The sequence below is a fragment of the Lissotriton vulgaris genome, chromosome 7, assembly GCF_964263255.1.
Source record: "Lissotriton vulgaris chromosome 7, aLisVul1.2, whole genome shotgun sequence".
Lineage (NCBI taxonomy): Eukaryota > Metazoa > Chordata > Amphibia > Caudata > Salamandridae > Lissotriton > Lissotriton vulgaris.
The window spans coordinates 1164972220-1164992586 of NC_141695.1; the positions used below are offsets into that span (position 1 = coordinate 1164972220).

Sequence of the window (20367 nt, forward strand, 5' to 3'; positions counted from 1 at the left end):
TTTGTCCATTCCTCACATGGCTTCTTTTTTTTTTATTTAGTATGTCTAATTGAAACGTTTGCCTTCGGGTTGCCACCCCACAAAGATCGGCACTCTATTCTATACTCTTTAACATTCATAGTAACTTTGGCTAACCTCACTAACTTCTTCATTGTGGGGCAGAAAATGTCCAGCTCGACCTCCATATACAGGAGGGCTGTGAAACTAGATGGCACATCACAGAACACCTGATCCTTTTCATAAAGTATATACAAGAAAATATTTTCCGTCTTATGGCGTCAAACATGGATGACAAACATCTTCACATCAATTCCATTGACTTGCCTTCTTCAAGTGGGAGGACAACCAATTCCCTTACAAAGCGGTGGACCCAACCCAGGAATTTCTTTCAACACAGACTTTTGCATCATTCTCCAAATCGATGTTTTACCCAGGTGTGCTTTCATTAGTCAAGTCGTTTTCAGAAGTCTGTGTGCACGTGTGCAGTGGTTTCCCCCTGGTGTTAGCAGTGTCTGTGCCCTTAACTGGTTATTGTAACAGGGTGTAGGACGGTGATCACACAAATATTCAAATCCGCACTGGCAGTTCTCTATGGCTTGTAACCGTTTTACCACATCACCTTCTCAATGAATGTACTTCAATTACTCTTGATTACATGATGGATGGAATTAAAAACGATTGGAGAGCACTATACCTTTCATGGGGCTGTACACCTTCCTAGTCACCAGATCCTCCAAGAAATAATTCCATCAGACTTTACCTCGGGTTTTGGCCTAAATATGTCTGACGGGGCAACATCCGTTTATGCCCCAGTCTCTATATTTTGAAATAGGCGGATCACATATGTTTAATAAAATTATGTTTGGTGCAGGTGCACCTTCTTAGCATTGTGCTGCCATCTAGTGTTTGGGTTGGATGTTTGCAAGTTCTTTGAAGTAGTCTTTGTAGTCACGAGATGTGCTGGGCCTCCTTTTCTTGTACATTGTGCATGGGCACCGATTCTATCTTGTTTCTTTCTTTACCATCGGGTTCAGACGTGCACTGAGATGACTCCAAGATTGTGTGTTGCAAACACGTCTTCGGTCAGGCAGGTCTAGTTTCTTTCTCATCCCATTTCGCACCAAGCTTCGGCATCATACCAGCACGCACATTGGCAGCACTAAGGATTACTGTTGCTGTAGTGAGGCGTTAAGGGCCCGGCTCTCCTCGGGGTTAAGCATAGTTTCCATTCTTCCGTCACCTGAAAATGCTACACTGACTCACCGTTCCAGAACTGTCCTTGCTGCCACTCCAAATACCATGTTGCAGATCAGCAAGAGCTGTGCAATCTCTACCTAGCCACCGATCACAACAGTGCTTCACTTTTCAATCAAAAAAGACCCATTGGTACCACAGAGAATGCCACTTGTCAATTCAATTCAATTTGCTTTATTCGATTTGGATTAAAATCATAAAAGCGTACAGTTAAAAACAGTCATAAAACAAAACATACAGTAGCACAAAGTATGTACAAGTTAAAGAACTTAGGCCCAGCCTGTGGGAATAATTTCATTATTGTTTACGTGCTTTCCACAGGATTAGCATTCACAGATCTATCACTACATCAGATTTTCACTTACTAGGAGCAAATTAATAGAACTTTCCATGCTTATAGCTATTGTACATTGGTTCGAGTCGATTAGAAGCGGAAAAGCTACTACCATTCAATACACAGGCGCTTCTACCCATCGAATAATTAAACCCTGTCTTTGGTCTTGATAGAGGGGGGTTTGACGCACTCGGGTAAAAGTCATGTAAATCCCAGGTGGATATAGGGCCGTCCCCTTCTTGGGGCTGCCAGGTTTGCAGGTACGGGACAATATGTCTGTACCTAAATTTAACTAGCACTAGATCACCGGGAATGTCTTTTGGGAGAGAACCTAGCTAGCCCACCCTTCTGATGCTCACTATTCTTCCATTAAGGTCGGCTGGCAGGGGTCTATTTTTTGTTAACCAAAACATAACCTTGTTTAGTAGATCTTCTTGTCTTTCGACTTTTCCATAAGTGAGTGCTGGTACTCCCGAAAGGACATACATAAATGGGGCAGCCTCCGGTGGTAGGTGTATGTAAGGTGCTTTATTAAGCTCTGCTCTAGGAGCAGTATACTGTGCTAATACAGGTTTAGAAGGGATCTTGGGAGCATTTGGGGCTGATGCATTAAGGGCTAGTGGCTGAATTTGAACATTAATGCTTTGTGTAGTTAGCGTAGGCACTTCGGAGGCAGCAGGTGAGTGAGAACGGTTAGATGTTACAGAGTTTTTAGTGGGTGGCAGGTTGGCCTTGATCATTTCTTCTAGTCCAGTCAGCCTGTCCCCTAGAGTGTTTAATTTTTCCACCAACGGCGATGTAATATATTTAACCAGTAGTTCAATCTGGGACAGTAAAGCCAACTGGGAGGGAAGTACTAGGTGGTCTAATTCTTCTGCAGCCTCTGAGGTTAAGGGGAAATTAGTGGTGGACAGTGAGGTCCTACGGACAGTTTTTGTAGCTTTGGGTGATTCCCATTGTGTTTATCCCCGTTGTGCCTCCTTTTAACGGATAAGACCTGGGGGAGTGCTATACTTTGGGTATTAACTTTTTGAGGAAATAGGGAGGGTTCCAGCGGGAAGTCATAGGGGATAATGTACCGATACTATTAGCATGACAAGGCAGGGCACTATTTTGTTCAAATCTCGGTTCTACTGAAACATACCTAGTTTTACACAGAATATTTAATTCCTCTTCCAGTGAGAGGCTTTGCACAGTACCGGCTGCTAGCATACTCAGTCAAGATTCTCCTTTACTATCTACGGACTGGCGAGAATTATTTCCATCTGTTTCACTAGGAATGGGCAGTATTATCCCATTGGGTGGTGGACTTGAGTCCCACGGCACGAACCCCTCTGAGGGATGACTTTTCTGTTGATCCCCTTACGAGTCATAATGTGGCTTGGTTATGGGTAAGATGTATATAGGTAATACCAAGCAGCGACACGGTCAGGAAATTTAAAGTACAAAAGTTAAAGTCCATTAATAAAGTCAAATATTAGGTAAACCACGAAGTATGGAGTCCAAGTCTCTTTACCTCCTGTTGTGAAAAAGCCAAGGGGGGTGGTCCGTCCCATCCTCCTCAGGCCTCTGAGGGCCACCGATCCGCGCGCGGTCCCGCGACGCGGGTGCTGTAGTCCCTTTTGAAGCGCCTCCGGGCGCCGGCCCGAGTGGCGGCGTGTTCAGCCGCTAAGGCGTCTGGGTAGTGTAGTTTTCTAGTGGCTAAACGCCCCCCTCGCACTGCGGCCGCTGGTCTGGCTATGCGGCGGCGGAGGGGAGCGGTGGAGCTGCCCTGGTCCTGAGGTCAAGGTATGCCCCCAAGTGTCATCTGATCCCCCCCACTCCACCGATGCTGTAGTCCCTTTTGAAGCGCCTCCCTGCGCCGGATTTCCGTGTGGCGGCGTGTTCCGCCGCTAGGGCGTCTGTGTAGTGTAGTTTTCTAGTGGCTAAACGCCCCCCTCGCACTGCGGCCGCTGGTCTGGCTATGCGGCGGAGGGGAGCGGTGGAGCTGCGCTGGTCCTGAGGTCAAGGTATGCCCCCAAGTGTCATCTGGTCACACAACACAATGCAGCAGATGGTATTTTCTCTCCGCATCCACTACATCCTCAGGAAAGATCCTCTCGCTGCCCAAGAACAAGAGGAGGCCTGACCGTCTGGACTCCCAGCAGTGAAACAGTAACCCAGCTCAGATACCGTGTTATCCAGTGAGTCTGGTGAACAGTGCATGGAGAACTGAGACTCTGTGCAGAAAACAGTCCCTCACTTGAAGACCACACCGAGGGTAGTGAATGTGCCTTCGGCCCAAAACGCCCATACCTCCAAAGGGTGGCCCCATACGAAAACCCATGTCAAGGTAGAGCGCCGCTCCCGGTGGAGTCTGGCATTGAGCTCTGAGCACAAGAGTCGGGACATGGGCATCTACAGGCACCCGCCACCTTTGGGGACTAGTCGGCACCCACAAAAGGCTTTGGACACCACCAAGCCTCCAGCCAATGGCATTGACCCATATTGCCTGACGAGCCCCACCAACTCACTGAGTGCTGAGCACCAGCACCCCCACGCCAAGATTGCACCTGTCCACAAGTAGTCATTGACCCCCAAAGCCTTCCTCTGCTCCGAAACCCTTCTCGGATCAGAGTGCATGGGAGAAACCCAGCCCACCATTGATGAAGACGCAGTGCCCCCAATCTTGGATACTCTTCAGCAAGAGCTGGACGCTAAAGAAAAGCGCCTCTTAAATCACCCAGTCTTGGGACAGATCGCCGCAAAGCTACCTCTACCGGCTTCACAGCCTCCTTTTGGAGCCTGTTCCTCAGAAGAGGAGACTCTCCTTCCAAGGCCTACCTCCCCAATACCAACACTCAAAAGGTGCAGGAACACAGTTACTAGCCCTGTCCCCTTACTACACAATCTGACTGTACCCCTCCACCCCCCCCCCCCTCCCCCAGCCACGTGAGGGGTCACTCGTCTCAGAATGACAATCTGGCAGCTCCTATGGCACTTTTGACCAGTACGACTAACCCACGGGCAATGTTCTCTCCGATGACCTCTGGGATGATTACAATGTTGGTTCTTTTGGCTGATCTGGACTTGGATCTTTATCCAGTGATGGCCTCAACCCTGATGCAGTACAGCATACCACAAGGGCTTCCAGAAGTCATAATGTAGAGTTTCACATCACCCAAGAGATGGGCGATTTCCTGCTGGAGATGCTTTTTAAATTTGAGTGCACAGTGCAGTTTCTCCCCATGCCACAGATACGGTCAAAGTTAGGTGGTCACCCAGAGTAGAAAAGAAGTTTAGGCTGTCTCCAACCAACCCTGCTTGCATCAGGGTCAGATTTCCCTTAATTCCTCAGTGATACACACTGCTCGCAAGCGTGCCAATACCCAAGCAACGGGTGCTGCTTTTTCTCGAGATAAGGACAACAAGGAAATTGTTGTGGCGGGCAAGAAGGTGACTGTACAAGCGGCAACCCATTGGCACATAACCAGTTCAGTGGCACTCCTGTCGCAGTAAGACCAGGTGCAGTGGAAGGAGCTGAACCTCCATAAGCAGTATAGGAAGCAGGGAGTGGAGATAGTGTCTGAGAACAGTCCTCTTCAATGCCAGCATCCATTGTGCATAGGATGGCACAGACACAGCCTCCAGGGGCATTAACACTACCACCTTTAAAAAAAAAAAAAAAAGATTTTAGTGGATGACCAAACCTACAATCATTTTACTAACCTTATCAGTGAGGAGTATGCCCGCATCTGTACGTTTGATCACAAACCATTGCACATACATGTTTCTGCAACATGCTGTTTAGTCAAACTTTACTCACGCTGCAAAGAGCCCTGGTCATGTTCCAACTGTGGGGGTTTGCAAAGTCCTCGCCTGAAATCGTTCCATTTTCACCATATCTGAGTCCACCCCCTCGATTCGTATATTGCTCGCTCCATCAACATGTACCAGTCCATGTCCCTCTGCCATTCTGAAAATACTGGTGTCTCCTGGGCTCCCCACTTTTTGGAAATAATCAGTTTTGCAATCATATTACCCAATGTTACCCATATCCTTCCTTTGTTGTTTAGATGTGTGGGTCCCCATATGTTCAACATACACAACTTTTTAGTAGGTTCTATTTTGACTTCCATTACTTCCTCCATACACTTTATCAATCCCAACCAATATTTCTGAATATGTGCGCATTCCCAGATTTTATGTGCGAAAGTGCCCTCCTGCCTTCATCGCCTCACGCACTCTGAGTCAGTCCTATAGCCCATCATCACTAGTGCTGGGCCGGTAAGATACGCTCTGTGGAAGATTTTTTGCTGTACCAGTCTGAGTCTGGAGGAGATGGCAATCTCCCTAGGGGAGGCCAAGGCCTCCAGCCATTCCTCGTCCTCCATTCCAGCTACATCGTGTTCCCATAGAGTCCGGAGCCGTATCAAGGGGTCCAACATATTGTTAATTAGTTTCTTATACGTCATGGAAATGGATTTCCTCAGCATGTATTCGTCCAGGACTCTTCTCAAGTGGAGAGGATTCTGGAAGGGATTCCCCTTTGGGGACTATCACTTGCAATCCATGCTGTATCTGCAATTACCTAAAGTGCTCTGTACCTGCCATTTCATACTCCGACTGTAACTGTGTGAAGGAGACTACGTCGCCCGCCCTCCACAAATCACCAACCTTGGAGATGCTGATAGCCTCCCATCGGTCAAAGCCCTTAGTTTTACGCAGGTTACTGAACATCTCTATATCCCAGAGAGGGGTGGCTAGTATGATTTGCCCCTCCCAACCCAGGCTCCTAGCCACTGCCCGCCATGTGTGGGCAGCGTGCACGGTGGGGCCGGTCAGATTCAACTTGGTCGGCTTGGTATATAGCGCTCTTGTGAAATCCCCTTTAGGGAGCAGCTACCTATCCATCCGGTATCCCGGGGGTCTTTGGGGACCTATAAATGCATTGGTTGATGGCAGCTAACTGTGCAGCGCGGTAGTATCTTCTAATGTCTGGGAGGCCAATTCTCCCATCGTACCGTCCCCTTGTAAGCTTCTGGGTGGAGATTCGGGGGGGGGGGGCGGCGTTTGCCGTCCCACAAAAGTTCCCTTTGGGAGCTTTCTATAGCTCTAAAGTATTCTGAGCCGATCGGACCTGTAGAGTTCTGTAAGACATACGAATCGTGGTAGGGACATCATTTTAAAGAGCGCTGTGCGTCCCAGCAGCGACAGTGGGAATGTCTTCCAGTGCATAATGTCACATTTGACTTTCTGTAGTGTAGGTAAGAGGTTGCGATCATAGAACCTTGCCGGTTCGCCGGTGATATAAATCCCCAGGTATCTAAGCCCCTCTACCGCCTCGGTAATGGTATATCCCTTGGGTATGGGGGAAATTTGCCTTAGAGGACGTAGATGACTGATTTCGTTCAATTTATACAGTAACCCCAATATTTCCCGAAATTAGTGATAATATACAACACCCTGTTTAGTGATGTTCTGGGTGACGCCATATAAAATAAAATATTGTCAACGTACAGGGAAATGCGGTCCTTCCATTCCTCCGACCACCAGAGGCCCCTTACAATTGAATCTTTCCGGATCCACATCTCCAATGGTTCCAACATCAGAGCAAAGAGCAGCGGGGGAAAGGGGTCACCCCTGTCCAGTCCCTCTCTCAAGATTAAACACCGGGATTATTTACTACTTCTTGGGCCAATGGGCCCGTGTATAGGAGGTGGACCCAGTTTAAAAAACCCGGGCCAAATCTGAATTTCTTTAAGACTGCGAACATATACTGCTACTCGATTGTGTCGAATGCCACGACGACGTCAAGGGTTACCACCGCCGCGTCTTCCTGTAACGTGTCCAGGCTTCCCATTACTCTCTGTAAACGTCGAAGATTTAGAGAAGTTGTTAGTGCTGGCATAAAGCCAGACTGGTCTGGATGCACGAGTTTTACTATAACTTGGAGCAAGCGAGTTGCCAATAATTTTGCTAGGATCTTGACCTGCGTTAAGCAGAGAGATTGGCCGGTACGAGGGAATTTTCCCACTTTTATGGATGACCACACTGGTGGCCATTCTCAGCTCTTCCGTAAGAATCCCTTTCTCACGACTCTCCAAAAATATTTCCAGGAGATATGGTGCTAGTTTACTTGGGCCAGTTTATACAATTCGATTGCGAAACCGTTAGGGCCCATCGCCTTCCCTGCAGGTCTCTTATTGCTCTCTCTACCGCTGTGCTCGCTAGTTCTATATCCAGGTTAGCCTGGTCTTCTTCAGAGAGAGTAGGTAGGGGCATATCGGACAGCAGGGAAGCCTGTCTATGCCTCCGTGGATGGTGTGCAGGATTTGTAAACCTGCTTATAGTAATTCCTAAATTCTTCTGCGATCTCCTGTGGGTCAGTTAGCTGTTGACCGGAATCGCCTGTCAATTCTACCTGTAAACTGCTGGCTTGCTCTCGGCGATCCAGCCATGCTAGTAGTTTCCCGGTTTTATCACAGACGTCGTAATTCTACTGAACGTTGCCCTGTACTGCATTCTAGCAGCAGCTGTAACAAGGGATGTGTATTCTTTTGTTTTCATCTTCAACAAGTGTGTGGTCTCTTCTGATTTTGAGTCTTGTATTTCCCTCTCATGGTGTAATAGGTCTGTTTCTAAACTTGTTAATTGCGCGTTCTTCTCATTCCGGGTTCCCACAATTGGGGAGACTGCATAACCTCTAATCACCACTTTGAAGGCATCGCATAGTGTCTGGGCGGACTCTACCGAACCCTCTTTTTCTTGATAATAAAGCACAAACTCTTTTATAAGTTTGTCTCTAACGGGTTTTCAAAGTACCATGGGTTTATTGGGGCTGTCCTGCCTCCCTGCAGTTCCCCAACCTCCACAAGAAACAAGCTGGTGAGGGGACCAAAATGCCTCTTGGCAAGTGACGCACCTCTTTGATTTGCACCATTTGATTTGCCAGCACAATAACGTAATCAATTCTAGATAGCCTATGAAGGGCCCGTAATAAAATGTATATTGCACATCAATAGGGTGGAGCGCCCACCAGGCGTCAACCAGCCCCATCGCGCCCAGAACATCGTGGATCTGTGTACGGAAAGGCGGCAACTCTCTCGGTGGGCACCGATCTAAGTGTCCTGACACAATGAGGTTAAAGTCCCCACCAACTAATAGTCTCACTTCAGGGAGGGGTAGCAGGAGATCCCAATAGTCCTTAAAAGCTAATACTTGAAGGCCAGGTGGCACATACACTGACATCAGATTTAATATACAACATTCCCACCTCCCTGAAACCGCCTCAAACCTGCCCAGTTTGTCAGTCCATTTGCAATCAATTGCCACCTGGAAGTTATTTTTTATCATTATTCCAACACCCCTTGATCCTGAGCTAAAATCTGAGTGAGCCACTTGTTGTGCATTTCCTATTGAGTGCGTCTCCTGCAAAAGGATCACATATGGTGAATGACGTTTTAGATATTGTAATACTATGCACCTCTTTAATTTGTCGCCCAGCCCGTTTATGTTCCAGGACAAAAGCCCAATACCTTGTTTTGAAGTTGGCCCCATTCCTATTCTTCATGATCTCTTTCCCCGGCGATGAAGCCCCAACAGTCGGCATATGATCACTGCGTGATGCAGACAACACTCCGGCCTCTAACGGCAAATCATTTCAATGCTCGGTGTGAAAAGATCCCTGTTCTCTTCCTGATGTCTTGTGTAAGTGTCATTTAAACTATGTGTAGAACTTAACAAATTTCCCTGTCCCCCCCTCCGCCCCCCCCCCCCCCCATCCCACAAGGTCTGAGCTGTGAACTGTCTCAGATCCCCATTGCAATAGTTGCCATACCATTTAACAAGGTCCCCCCCAACAAACCCTTCCACACCCCCTCCCTGCCTGCTGGGAAATTAACCCCCGCCTCCCCAACCCTGCCGAACGCCTATCGCCTACCCGAAATGTGTAGTGGTGCATGGCCCAACCATGCACCCATTAACCATCATTTGTCTGCGTGAGCCAATGCCTTTTATTTGATCAGCTGGAACCAGTCCCAGATTAATCATAGTCCGCACGGCGGCCTGCTGAGATATTTCACGTGTCAGTTTTTTGTGGATGTCATACGTCGCATTCCTGTTAAGTCAGCTTTGCAGTTAGCAAAAAAGAGTATCACTACAGTGCGTTGATCCTGGCCAGCAGCGAATGTAGTGTGTTTATTCACTGTTACCATTCTCTAGGAGGGCTTCTCCTGATGGTGCCGATGTATCATGCTCTGCCTGGGTGTGGTCAGGCCGCCCTCGGTGGTCGGCTTGGCCCTTCTTCCGCACCGTGTGCCACCCTTCAAGCCAGTCCCATTTGTCTTCTGGGTAGCTGAAGGAACCACACCTTCCCCTCAGCCTCAACTCGGTGTTTAGCAGGAAAGATCATTGCATACTTAATCTCCTTATCTCGCAGTGCCCTTTTTACCTCGAGGAAGCTACTTTTTTGACATTGGACTTAAAGCGTGAAGTCTAACACTAGCATCTTACTTAGGAGCCATGTTTGGCTTCATATCTCAGGGTTCCAACCAGAGGTGCAATAGCATCTCCTCGACCTCCTGTTCGATGAGGAGCACCGTTTTGGGCCTCAGGTCGATTAGATGCTCGAAAAGAGCAAAAAAGATATCGAGACCTCAAAATCCCTGGGGGTACTTCAGCTCAGTTCCTACTGCTGCTCCTTTTGGAGGCATCAGCCCAGAGGCACAGGCAAAACCCACCTCGCCCTATCAGCCCCCACTTCTTCCAAAGGCAGCAGCAAGCTTACCACTACCAGCCCAGCAGGGGATATAATGGGGACTTCTACAGGGACAACAAACAGGGTAGGGGCATGTGTAGCCCCAGCAAAGAAGCTACCACCTCCAAGCAGTAACTTGCCTGGCCACTGCCCTGATCACACGGCACCTGTCCATACGAGGTTTTGCAAATTCCTCCCTTGCGGGTGGAAATTATGTCAGACAAATGGGTCCTGGCTGTTATCTCTGACTGCATATCACCCCACCCATCATACCACCACAAACTCACACCCTCAGTCAGGAACACCACTCCCTTCTTTCGGAGTAAGTACAGATCCTTCTGCAAAAGGATGCCATAGTACTAGTGGCCCCAGAACACCACAAGAGCAGGGTGTACTCTTGATCTTTCCTAATTGTCAAAAAGGATGGCTCACTATAACTCATCCTTGATCTCATACCCCAAATACATCCTATCAGGACATTTCTGCATGGCAACCCTGCAGGATGTTATCTCACTCATTCAAAGGGAGACTTTATGATGGCCCTTGATCTCAAGTGTGCCTATTGCCACATCTCAATCCATCCCATACACCTATAGCTCTGATGGTCTTTTTTTAGAACTTAGGAGAGGTGACTGCACTTCTGCGAAGGGAGGGCATTCAAACCTTCCCCTGCCTCGATCATTTGCTGATCAAGAGCAGTAGCAATCTGCAGTGCCTGGCGCACACTCAAACAGGGGGGATTGTTGCTGTGCAGCTTGGGTTTCAGCATAAAGGCTGCCAAGTCCCACTTTCAACCTCTGCAAAAACAGCCATTTCTAGGGTCAATTTTACATGCGGTCACAGGCAAACCCTACCCCATCCAGCAGAGGGACTTTTTCTGCCCAGTTGTCAACTGACAGTTTGTATGGTCATGCACTTTATAGAGATGATGGCCTCCTGCATTGCCATTGTCCCTCATACCAGGCTGCTAATGCACACCCCGCCAACAGTGTCTCAGGGCTTAATGTACTCAAGCAGACTGTCTCTGGGAAAATCTAGTGTTGGTACAGGTGAAGGCGCTCTACTCCCTACAATGGTGGAACACCAGCAACCTAGTAGAATGCAGACCCTCTTCCAGAGAAGACCATTATAACAGATGCCTCTTTTTATGAAAGAGGCACGCATCTCAACAAGATCAAAGTTCAGAGGATGTGGCCCTCCCACCACCAGAATTACAACTTCAGTAACCTAGAACTGCTTGCCATCCACCTTTCACGCAAGGCTGTCTAGTCGGGGTGCAAGGTAGTCCTTATCAGAATGGGCAACAACTTTGTTGGAATGCTCAACGGGACGCATCAGCAAGTCCATGAATGGGAAAATGTTGTAAATAGAAGATCCTTGCGCCAGTTGTATAAAACAGGATAAGTTTATTTAGCTTAGTTCCAGGTTAAGTTCAATAGAGGAAGTGAGGTAGATGGAATAACACCCCACCAGGAGCGACCTCCCTGTCGCTCAGCCTGCCTGCCATAAACTGCCACTCCACACACAGGCCAGGCACCAACATTTCATGATGTCACCAGGCATTCTACCACTCACACTATCTGAGCAACAGGGAAGTCCCAGCCAGGGAAAAGAGACACAAGTCAATTATAATAGAACTCTACCCCCAGGTTCTTTGCAAATACTTCTAGCGTTGGGGCACACTTCACATAGGCCTGATGACTCCCACAGAAAACACGAAAATGCCTAAACTTGGCCCCAGATACCAGCATCTACAGTCCAAGGGCTGGAGTATGGATCCTCTGGTTGAGTATATTTCCCTTATCGTTTTCACCTCTCCAGCTCCTTCCCTTCATGGTGAGAAAACATAGGCAAATGTCGCCAACCATCATCCTAGTACTGCCACCATAGGCCAGCCAGCGTTGGTACTCCACCCTCCTCGAGATGTCACTGAGCCCCCACATGAGACTGTCTCTCAGGCTGTACCTCTTCACACAGAGACAAGGTCAGGCATCCAGACTCTGGGCAGCTCAACCTTGCAATCTGGTACTCGAGATCCTAGTATTCTGGTACCTCAATCTTTCACAAGATTGTATGGCTATTTTGGAAGGTGGATCATTGGCCCACATCTCGGGTCTGTTACACCACAAAAGAGGAGATGTTTGTTCATTTCTGCTTTTCCAAACTGTCATCCAGGATGTTGTTGCTTACCTCCAACGCTTACAAAAGTCAAGCCTTGCCTACACTTCTGTTCGTCTGCGTTTTGCCATGGCCAAGGCCTACATGCAGAAAGGTGATTATAAGTCCTTCTTCTGCATCTCTGTAGCCCAAAGCTTTTATGGAGGGCCTTAAAAGGGTCATACCTCCTAGGATACTTCTGGTGTGGGAACTCCATTTAGTCTTCACCAAACTCATCGGTCCACCATTTGAGCCAGTGCACTCCTGCCCTGTATCTCTCCTGGAAGGTGGCTTTCTTCATTGCTATCATCGCTCTTAGAAGCAGGAGCGAGCTGCAGGCGCTCCTCCTACAGGAGTAATTCTTCCAAGTACACAGAGATATGGTAGTCCTTAGGACCAGTACTAAATTCCTCCCTACGTAGTGTTGCCTTTCCACTCCAACCAAACCATGGCTTTCTTTACATAACCGGACTCCGTTGCGGAAAGTGCATTTCACACTTTGTATCTGAAGCAGGCTTTCATGTACTACCATGTGCTCTCCTCTAGGACCAAGCCAGTGAGTAATTTGGACCGCCTCTGTCTCCTCCGGAAAGCCCCAGAGAGGTCAGTCCATCTCCAAGGCAGGCATAGACAGCTGGATATACAGATGCGTTCAGACATGTTATTACAAGGCAAAAAGGGTTCTACCTGCTCAACCTAGGGCTTATTCCACCATTAAAAAGGGCACCTCTCTGGCATTTCTGGGAAAATTCCCACTGGTGGATAGCTGCAAAGCAGCCACCTGGTCAACACTGCAAACTTGTAGTTGGCATTATGTGATAACACATTGTCTATCAACAGGTCTATATATAGGCCAGTTTCATAAAGACCTTATCTTACACATCTGCATCATCGACATGCTTGCCACCCCTTTCTGGGGGATCCTGCTAAAGTATTCTAAGCATGTGTATCTCCAGCCACACATACAAGCAGAAAATACTATTTATCCTGTAAGCAAATGTTCATAGTGGGCAGATTTACATCCACTGGGTGCAGATCATTCTTTCGCTAGTTTCCAATGCACATTACGCTTTATGCACCTTAATGTTCATTCATGCTCTATGCATATGCTCACTCACTGTGCAAAAAGCAATACAAGATGGAATCGGTGCTCATGTGCAATAGGAGGAGTCACAGCACATCCTGTGATTTGAAAGACTTATTTGAGGATAAATAACTTGCACTCGTATGAGCCTTACAAGATTGCAGGAATATGCTAAGCATTTGCATCTACAACACTACACACTACGAACAGATGCTTGGAGGGCAAGTATCATTTTCCATTCTTATTTCTCCTCTCTTAATAATCAAATTGTATTCGTTTTAACAATTGCCAGCGGCATCCACCAAGAATCGATTAACATCATCGCAGTGCGTATTGGATATTGGAACAGAGTACAAATCTTTTTAAACAACAACAGCATCCCACCAGTAGACCATGGTATGCCCACCAGCCACCACCCACCCCATATCCTATGTTTTTGGGGACATACCAAGCTTCATAGATTGGCTTCTCCAGGCACGCACACCAGTCCACTCCCTTCCTCGATACTGCCAACGAAGGGGCTTCCAGCGCCTAAAATTTCTTTTAATACAATTTATCACTAAGATATGCAATTAACAGATCAAGAATCTAGACATCTTTCAAGTATCTACCTCTTGTTTGTAAAATCCAGCATAAACCCACAACACCCCCACCCCACATTCCCCAAATGATTTACACCCTCAATCATTTTAGCTCTATATAACTGAAAATAAACTGAAGAAAAAAGTTAATGCAGAAGTTCAGCCAACGTTGCTGAGGACCGGCTCATCCCCTTATGCTCCCACATAAAAAAGAGCTATCAACATACTACGTTTGCCTTCTTGGATAACATTCAGAAGTGGTGGACGGGTGTTTAAATAGATGCTATGTTTGTTCCCGAGCCCCCATTTAACATTTCTTTTTATATTGTAGAACACTAACAATCTATTCCTTCGTTTTTTTGGTGATTATTCTTCTACGGGCAGTAATGAATCCCTTTTGCTATGTAAAGAATATCTGTCTTTTCCACCTTCATGTATGATGATTAATTGATGATTTCTCCAGTTGTAGAACCGTGAAGCGACCTAGCACTGGCTTCGAACTTGACTTGGTGATCCCACTCTCTGATAGCATATGAAATAAGGTGCTATTCTAACAGTCACTTCAGCAGGTGTCTGCGGATCTGAGAAAGGTGCCCTGTGCCTAGCCGAGATCAAATACAACGTCCTAAATTGTCATTAAGGTGTTTTGGTGACTTCATAAAACATATAACAGGATACAGAGTGGTTTGTAAATGTCACTAGAACTCCAAGATAACAGTATGGCACCCTACTGCAAAGACATTGCCAGTTATGCATTTTAATATATTATATGTTTATTTTGGGACAGGCAGGTTGAGCAATGTGTTTTTTCGAAAAGGTAGCTTTTTATTAGAAGCAATTAATAACATGCCGGACTATGCTGTTTGGGTTCTGTGGGGGAGAGGAGAAAAAGACTAACCTCCATGTGCATGAAAGTAGAATTTAATTTTAAAAACGCTTTCTGTCTGTAGATGAGCAAGATTGCTTGGATCAAGCTGTTCTCTGTAAGATGCAAGTGTTCACGTTTTGTTTGCCTTTAATGAATAGATTGTTGCTTACACAATAGACAACAATAAGGCTGTGCAATGTTAAGTTTGGGCCTGTCAATAAGCTGATGAAATCCATATATCCGAGGGGTGCATTAAATATTTTCCACATTATATGGGTTTTTAGATCACTGCATTTTATGCAATAATAGGACCCAAAAATGCAATTTGTAATACAAAACTGTAAAAGTAAAGGTTACAGTGGAGGTATAGCTAGGACTTCTACTAATAAAAAAATCATACTGTTTTAAAACAAAAAAAAAACACTGAAATTCACCAGTTAGACGGAACTGACCTAAGTTTAGCTTGCACTGCCACCGAGTACACCTCATTGGTGATGCATTATGTGAGGTCATATTTAGAGGGTTTTATTCACGACTGCCACCAACGCGTTTCATCATCAAGGCTTGTTCACGGTCACAGAAGTCCTTCCATTATTTCTCATTTATACTACGCCTCCCTTGTGCCCACAATGAGGCATTATGGGATATGTAATTTTATGTATCAATATGTTACATTTATATTTACAATATTTACAATGTTTCTTCGTCCAATTGATTATATTTACATAAATTATATTGTATACATGTTTTATTGGGGATGATTTGCTGGAACACACTATTATTTATGTCTTGTCTTAGTGACTTTTGTGTACATTCCTTCTATTCTTTGATGTCTCGTCCTGATGACCCTTTAGGGGTGGGGTACCAGAGATATCCCACCTGGGGCCAAAAAAAAATGTATTGGCATAGAGTATCTGCTGATCAAAACGGCAGTTTCCCAACCTTTTTTAATCTGAGCCCCCCCAGGTAGGCTAGTGCCCTGGAGATTGACGCTTTTATATTTTTGGAAGGGGTGAGCCTTTTTTATTCTCTAGGGGACGCTTTTGATCAAGTGGCCCAGGGTAGGGGTGAGACACAAAGTTCTTCTTTTGATCAAGTGGGCCAGGGTAGGGGTGAGACACAAAGTTCTTCTTTTGATCAAGTGGGCCAGGGTAGGGGTGAGACACAAAGTTCTTCTTTCGGGGCCTTTTTTAAGGACCAGGGACCCATCCCCTAAGGCTGCTTCTCATAAGATTGAAGGCTCACGCGGTCCTCTTCCCTGAGCCTTTTTAGGCCCTGAGGACCCCATCTCCCATACTGCTGTTTCCTCTCCTGGAGAGTGCCGGCAGGAAACATGAAACATTATTCCCTGCCCACACTCTCTGGGGCAGGGAACACTGCTTTGTTTCCTCCCGGACGGGAGCAATGGAAAGAAGCCAGCTCCCACCAGCACCACAATGGATACTGCCTAGAGAGCTGGCGGTGCCTTGGGGTTTGGGGCTCCCAATAAGAAGCTGTGTTGTGGATGCCCCAGTTGGGCAGCGGGGCTCCCACTTTAAAAAAAAAATATGCCAACTACCTCTGACACGTGGGTTGGGTGCTGGCTGGGGAGCTGGCGGGGGCCTTGGGGCTGTGTTGTGGGTGGCCCTGCTGGGAACCAGATCACCCACTTAAAATACAAACAAAAGAATAATAAATGAGCATGAGGAGCTGCTCATTTATTATTCTCTGCTCCATGCAAGGAGCCTCCCATTCCCATTCCCAGGAATTTGTTCAATAATATGTTTTGCTCCCGGTGGTGCCCCTAGCAGGGGCACCACCAACCATTTTTTAAATATTGCGAGGGCTGCAGGAAGTGTAGCTTTTGATATTTTAGTATCCCGACAGTCAGCAGGTCTACCTTGGTTAAAATGCCACCCTTTATATTGTTACATCACATGTTCAGCTGTGCCTGCCCACTGGGGGGATGGCACAGCCATGAGGATGGGGTTTGGGCGTAAGCCCTAGCCATGTGCAGCGGAGGATAGGGCCCCCAATGCCACATTCGCACAGTGATGGACATCTTACTTGATGTTAAATAAAAAAAACAATGACATCCACAGAAAAAACTAAAGTTTAAAGTGAAGTTATGTTTAGGAATTGTAATATTTTACCTAAAAAAGAAGCCTTTAGAAATTGGCTGAAAAAAAAAAAGTTAAAAGGACGTTATAGTAAGGTCAAAATGTCAGTTTAATCATACAGTTTTAAACTAACAAAGCCCCTGCAATTCACCAGCTATAGTTATCTCAAGTAACTATAACTCGTGCCCTAAAGTACTTCAAACTTGCACCCTCGGAGTGCACTGCTAATTAACTCCCATACCGCATCACTCATAATCTGTTCTGTTCTATGACATCATTGATAACATGACTGCAACATCTGAACTTACATCATCGATGACAATAGTGTGCGTAGCAGGGGCACAAGTTATAGTTACTTTAGGACACGAGTTATAGCTACTTGATATAACTAGAACTGGGGAATTTCAATGGTTATTTTCGGTTAAAATGGCATATTCTAGCTGACATTCACCCAACTAGAACGTCCCCTTTTTTCTCAGTAAATACACCCACCCCACCCCCTACCCAAACCTGTGTAAAGTTTTAGGTTCCTAACTTAAAAGCTTGACTCACCCAGTTTAGAAACTGTCAATACCTAATTCCTTAACCCAAATCCTTTGCAGAAAAGCTGTTCATTTGTTTTTGCCAGTCATACCTCTTAATAGCATGCAGTATTTAATATGAAAGAAAACGTGTGTTGCTTTGGACACTGTTTGGTCTCCTGCAATTTAAATTCTTGCCCTTGTCTCTTCAAGGTTTAATGCACGTGCACAACAAGCTTGTGGACCCTTTGTACAGCATGAAGGAGAACTCGAATGAGATCAGCCAAACAGCAAAGAAGCCCTACAGTGACTGAAAATCTTGTGATGGGGATTGACCGTGTTGTCCTCTACTTTTGAAAACCCATCCAAGACCAAGAAAAGCTTTGGGGCTGAATTTTGCTTCTTCAGAAAAGTCTTAGTATACTCAGTAATTATAAGTCAGAGAAATGGAATTAGGGTTTTATGTGTATCTGATCTTAAACTGAAATTCTAGATTTCAGCTGCTCTATAGATCTGATGGTGATTTTGTAGCCTTTTTCCCGAATATGAACTCCACTGGAATGGGCTGAATGAAGCTGTCCAGAGTGCAGTGCTCACTTTTTCAGACAATGCTGTCAAAGTATTTAGCAAAGCAAACCTCAAGTAGGGTTCTGTACAAAACCTGTTGGACTCACCACACAAAAGATCCAGTTTAGTCGCGCTTATTCTTAATGAACTGGCCAGTTTCATAAATGTATAGTCCTAGTATTACCTGTAGTTTAGAAAAGCAACTGGTGCTAGAAGTCTTTGATTGCCATGCTTTTTTAGTTTTGTACGGTTTCATTAAATATTCACTTTATATTATCCTGAAGATCAATATACTTTAATCTTGTGACTCTGCAGGGTTGGGTCATGAAATTAAATATTTAGCAGCTCATAATGTTTTATGTACAATATAACTGAAAGCACTTTCTGAATGTGCGTGGAAACGTATGAAAATGTGAAATGATTAATCGTGGGATACCTGCAGCTAGACTTTCTGGATTCAGCAGAAGGCTTCATTACAAGGGACGGATCTTGGATCAAAATAAGGGAACCAGAGTAACTGTAAGATTGTGATGATGCTTTAAGACTGATGCTCTGCAACCAGTCAATAGAATGTAAAGTTTTGAAACATTTTATATTGGTTAATGATTCTTACATCTTCAGTGAGGCCTTACTATGTTTGCATTTTTTTAAAAATAAAAAATCTGCTAATCAATAGGATGTAACATACATTACAAACAATTTTGAATTGGAAAACCTTCTGTTCATCTGTTTATGCATATATACTGGAACTGTGATCCCATTTAAATGTAGGCTTTTAGAAGTCCATTATCATTTCAATTCGTTGTTGCCACCCTGCCCCCTGTCTGCTCCAATGTGGTTCTAGCTTCAGCCAAACACTAACTTTCTTGAATGAAATTAGTAGTTTTCAGTTCTTGGCCTTGTGCTCCTCTGTACAATTTGCTTGCTGGTTTTTTTTTTTTGGTTCGATTTTTTTTCTCCCTCGATGATTTCTATGAAATTGATATTTTCAGTTTTAGTGCATCTTTTACTGAAGTTCACTTAACCTTCTATATCCTTTCCGTATATGAGATGTGCTATTCTGGATTTCATCCTTCTCAGCAATTGTAATGTGTAAACCCTTATGACATGAACATAGAAGCATATACAGGACCTGCCTGCTCCATGGGCCCTACCTCAGAGCACTCAGGCAAACCGTACATTTGCATTATATTCATGACCCTAGTACTGACTCAGATGGAGAGGAGTGGGATTGTTTCTTACTGTGAGGGAATTGAGCACACATTTAAATTGTTGGTGATTTGAGAACCATATTACAAACATGCTGTTCGTATGCAGTTGTGCTAAGTGCTTTGTTAAACCTCATTAAAATCTGTTTACAAAAAAAAATGAACACCGAAGCACATGGATAATGTTGCATATGTTTTGTAATGGGAATATTTTCTATAAAGTAGCAATGCATTAAAACCATATTTGTGATTATTTTGCATATTTTTCTTCTTAAAACACTTTGTTTTATTTTGATTTTAAGTGCCTAAATGTTGTCTGCTTCTTAAGTGAAATTGTGATGCTAATAGGATGGAATGAACACTTATTGGCTGACTGGCTTTGTGGAGCTCAAGGTGAAGGTTTTTGAACACCGACTTTTGGCCATGTTCTTTATACTGAATGAAGATGTCACACATTGTGCAACCCCATTCCTTTCATTACAATAAATGTCCTAATGATCCTGACGTTCTTACCACTCTCACCTTACTCGCACCTACTATAGCCCCTAACTACACCTACCTACACAACCTCCGTCACCTACCTTCACCTCTACGCCCAACATGGAACCCATAGGCAAGCACACATATAAAATTAATTACCCCCGAGCTCTCCCAAAAAACCGCCAAACGTTTTAAACACAACTTCCTGAAGTCCCACCCTGAAACCCCCTTTGTAGACACCTACTTCTCACTAAACAATGGAGCCAAGAACACTGATATCGTCTTATACACTATACGTAGAGCACAATGCTCACTATCTCTGCCACCAGGAAATCCGCCCATGGCTTAACACTGTCCACCACACCTTCCCAACTCTTCCCAGCTAGAGCAACCATCACTATCTATAACAACGGCATTATCCTAATTCAATCCACAGACAGGAACCTTGACCTATTCGACAACTTGTTCCCCACTTTA

The 20367-nt window shown here is 45.4% G+C and overlaps 1 protein-coding gene across 2 annotated transcripts in view; it reads left to right on the forward strand.

Moving 5' to 3' along the window:
• GNPDA1 (glucosamine-6-phosphate deaminase 1) overlaps positions 1–19663 on the forward strand; it is a 46517-nt gene extending 26854 nt beyond the window's left edge. For both annotated transcript variants that reach the window (XM_086931638.1, XM_086931637.1), the window contains exon 7: positions 17849–19663. In XM_086931638.1, coding sequence (XP_086787764.1) covers positions 17849–17949 — 101 coding nt within the window. In that variant the 3' untranslated portion in view covers positions 17950–19663. The remainder of the gene's footprint in view (positions 1–17848) is intronic.
• The last annotated feature ends 704 nt before the right edge of the window (positions 19664–20367 follow it).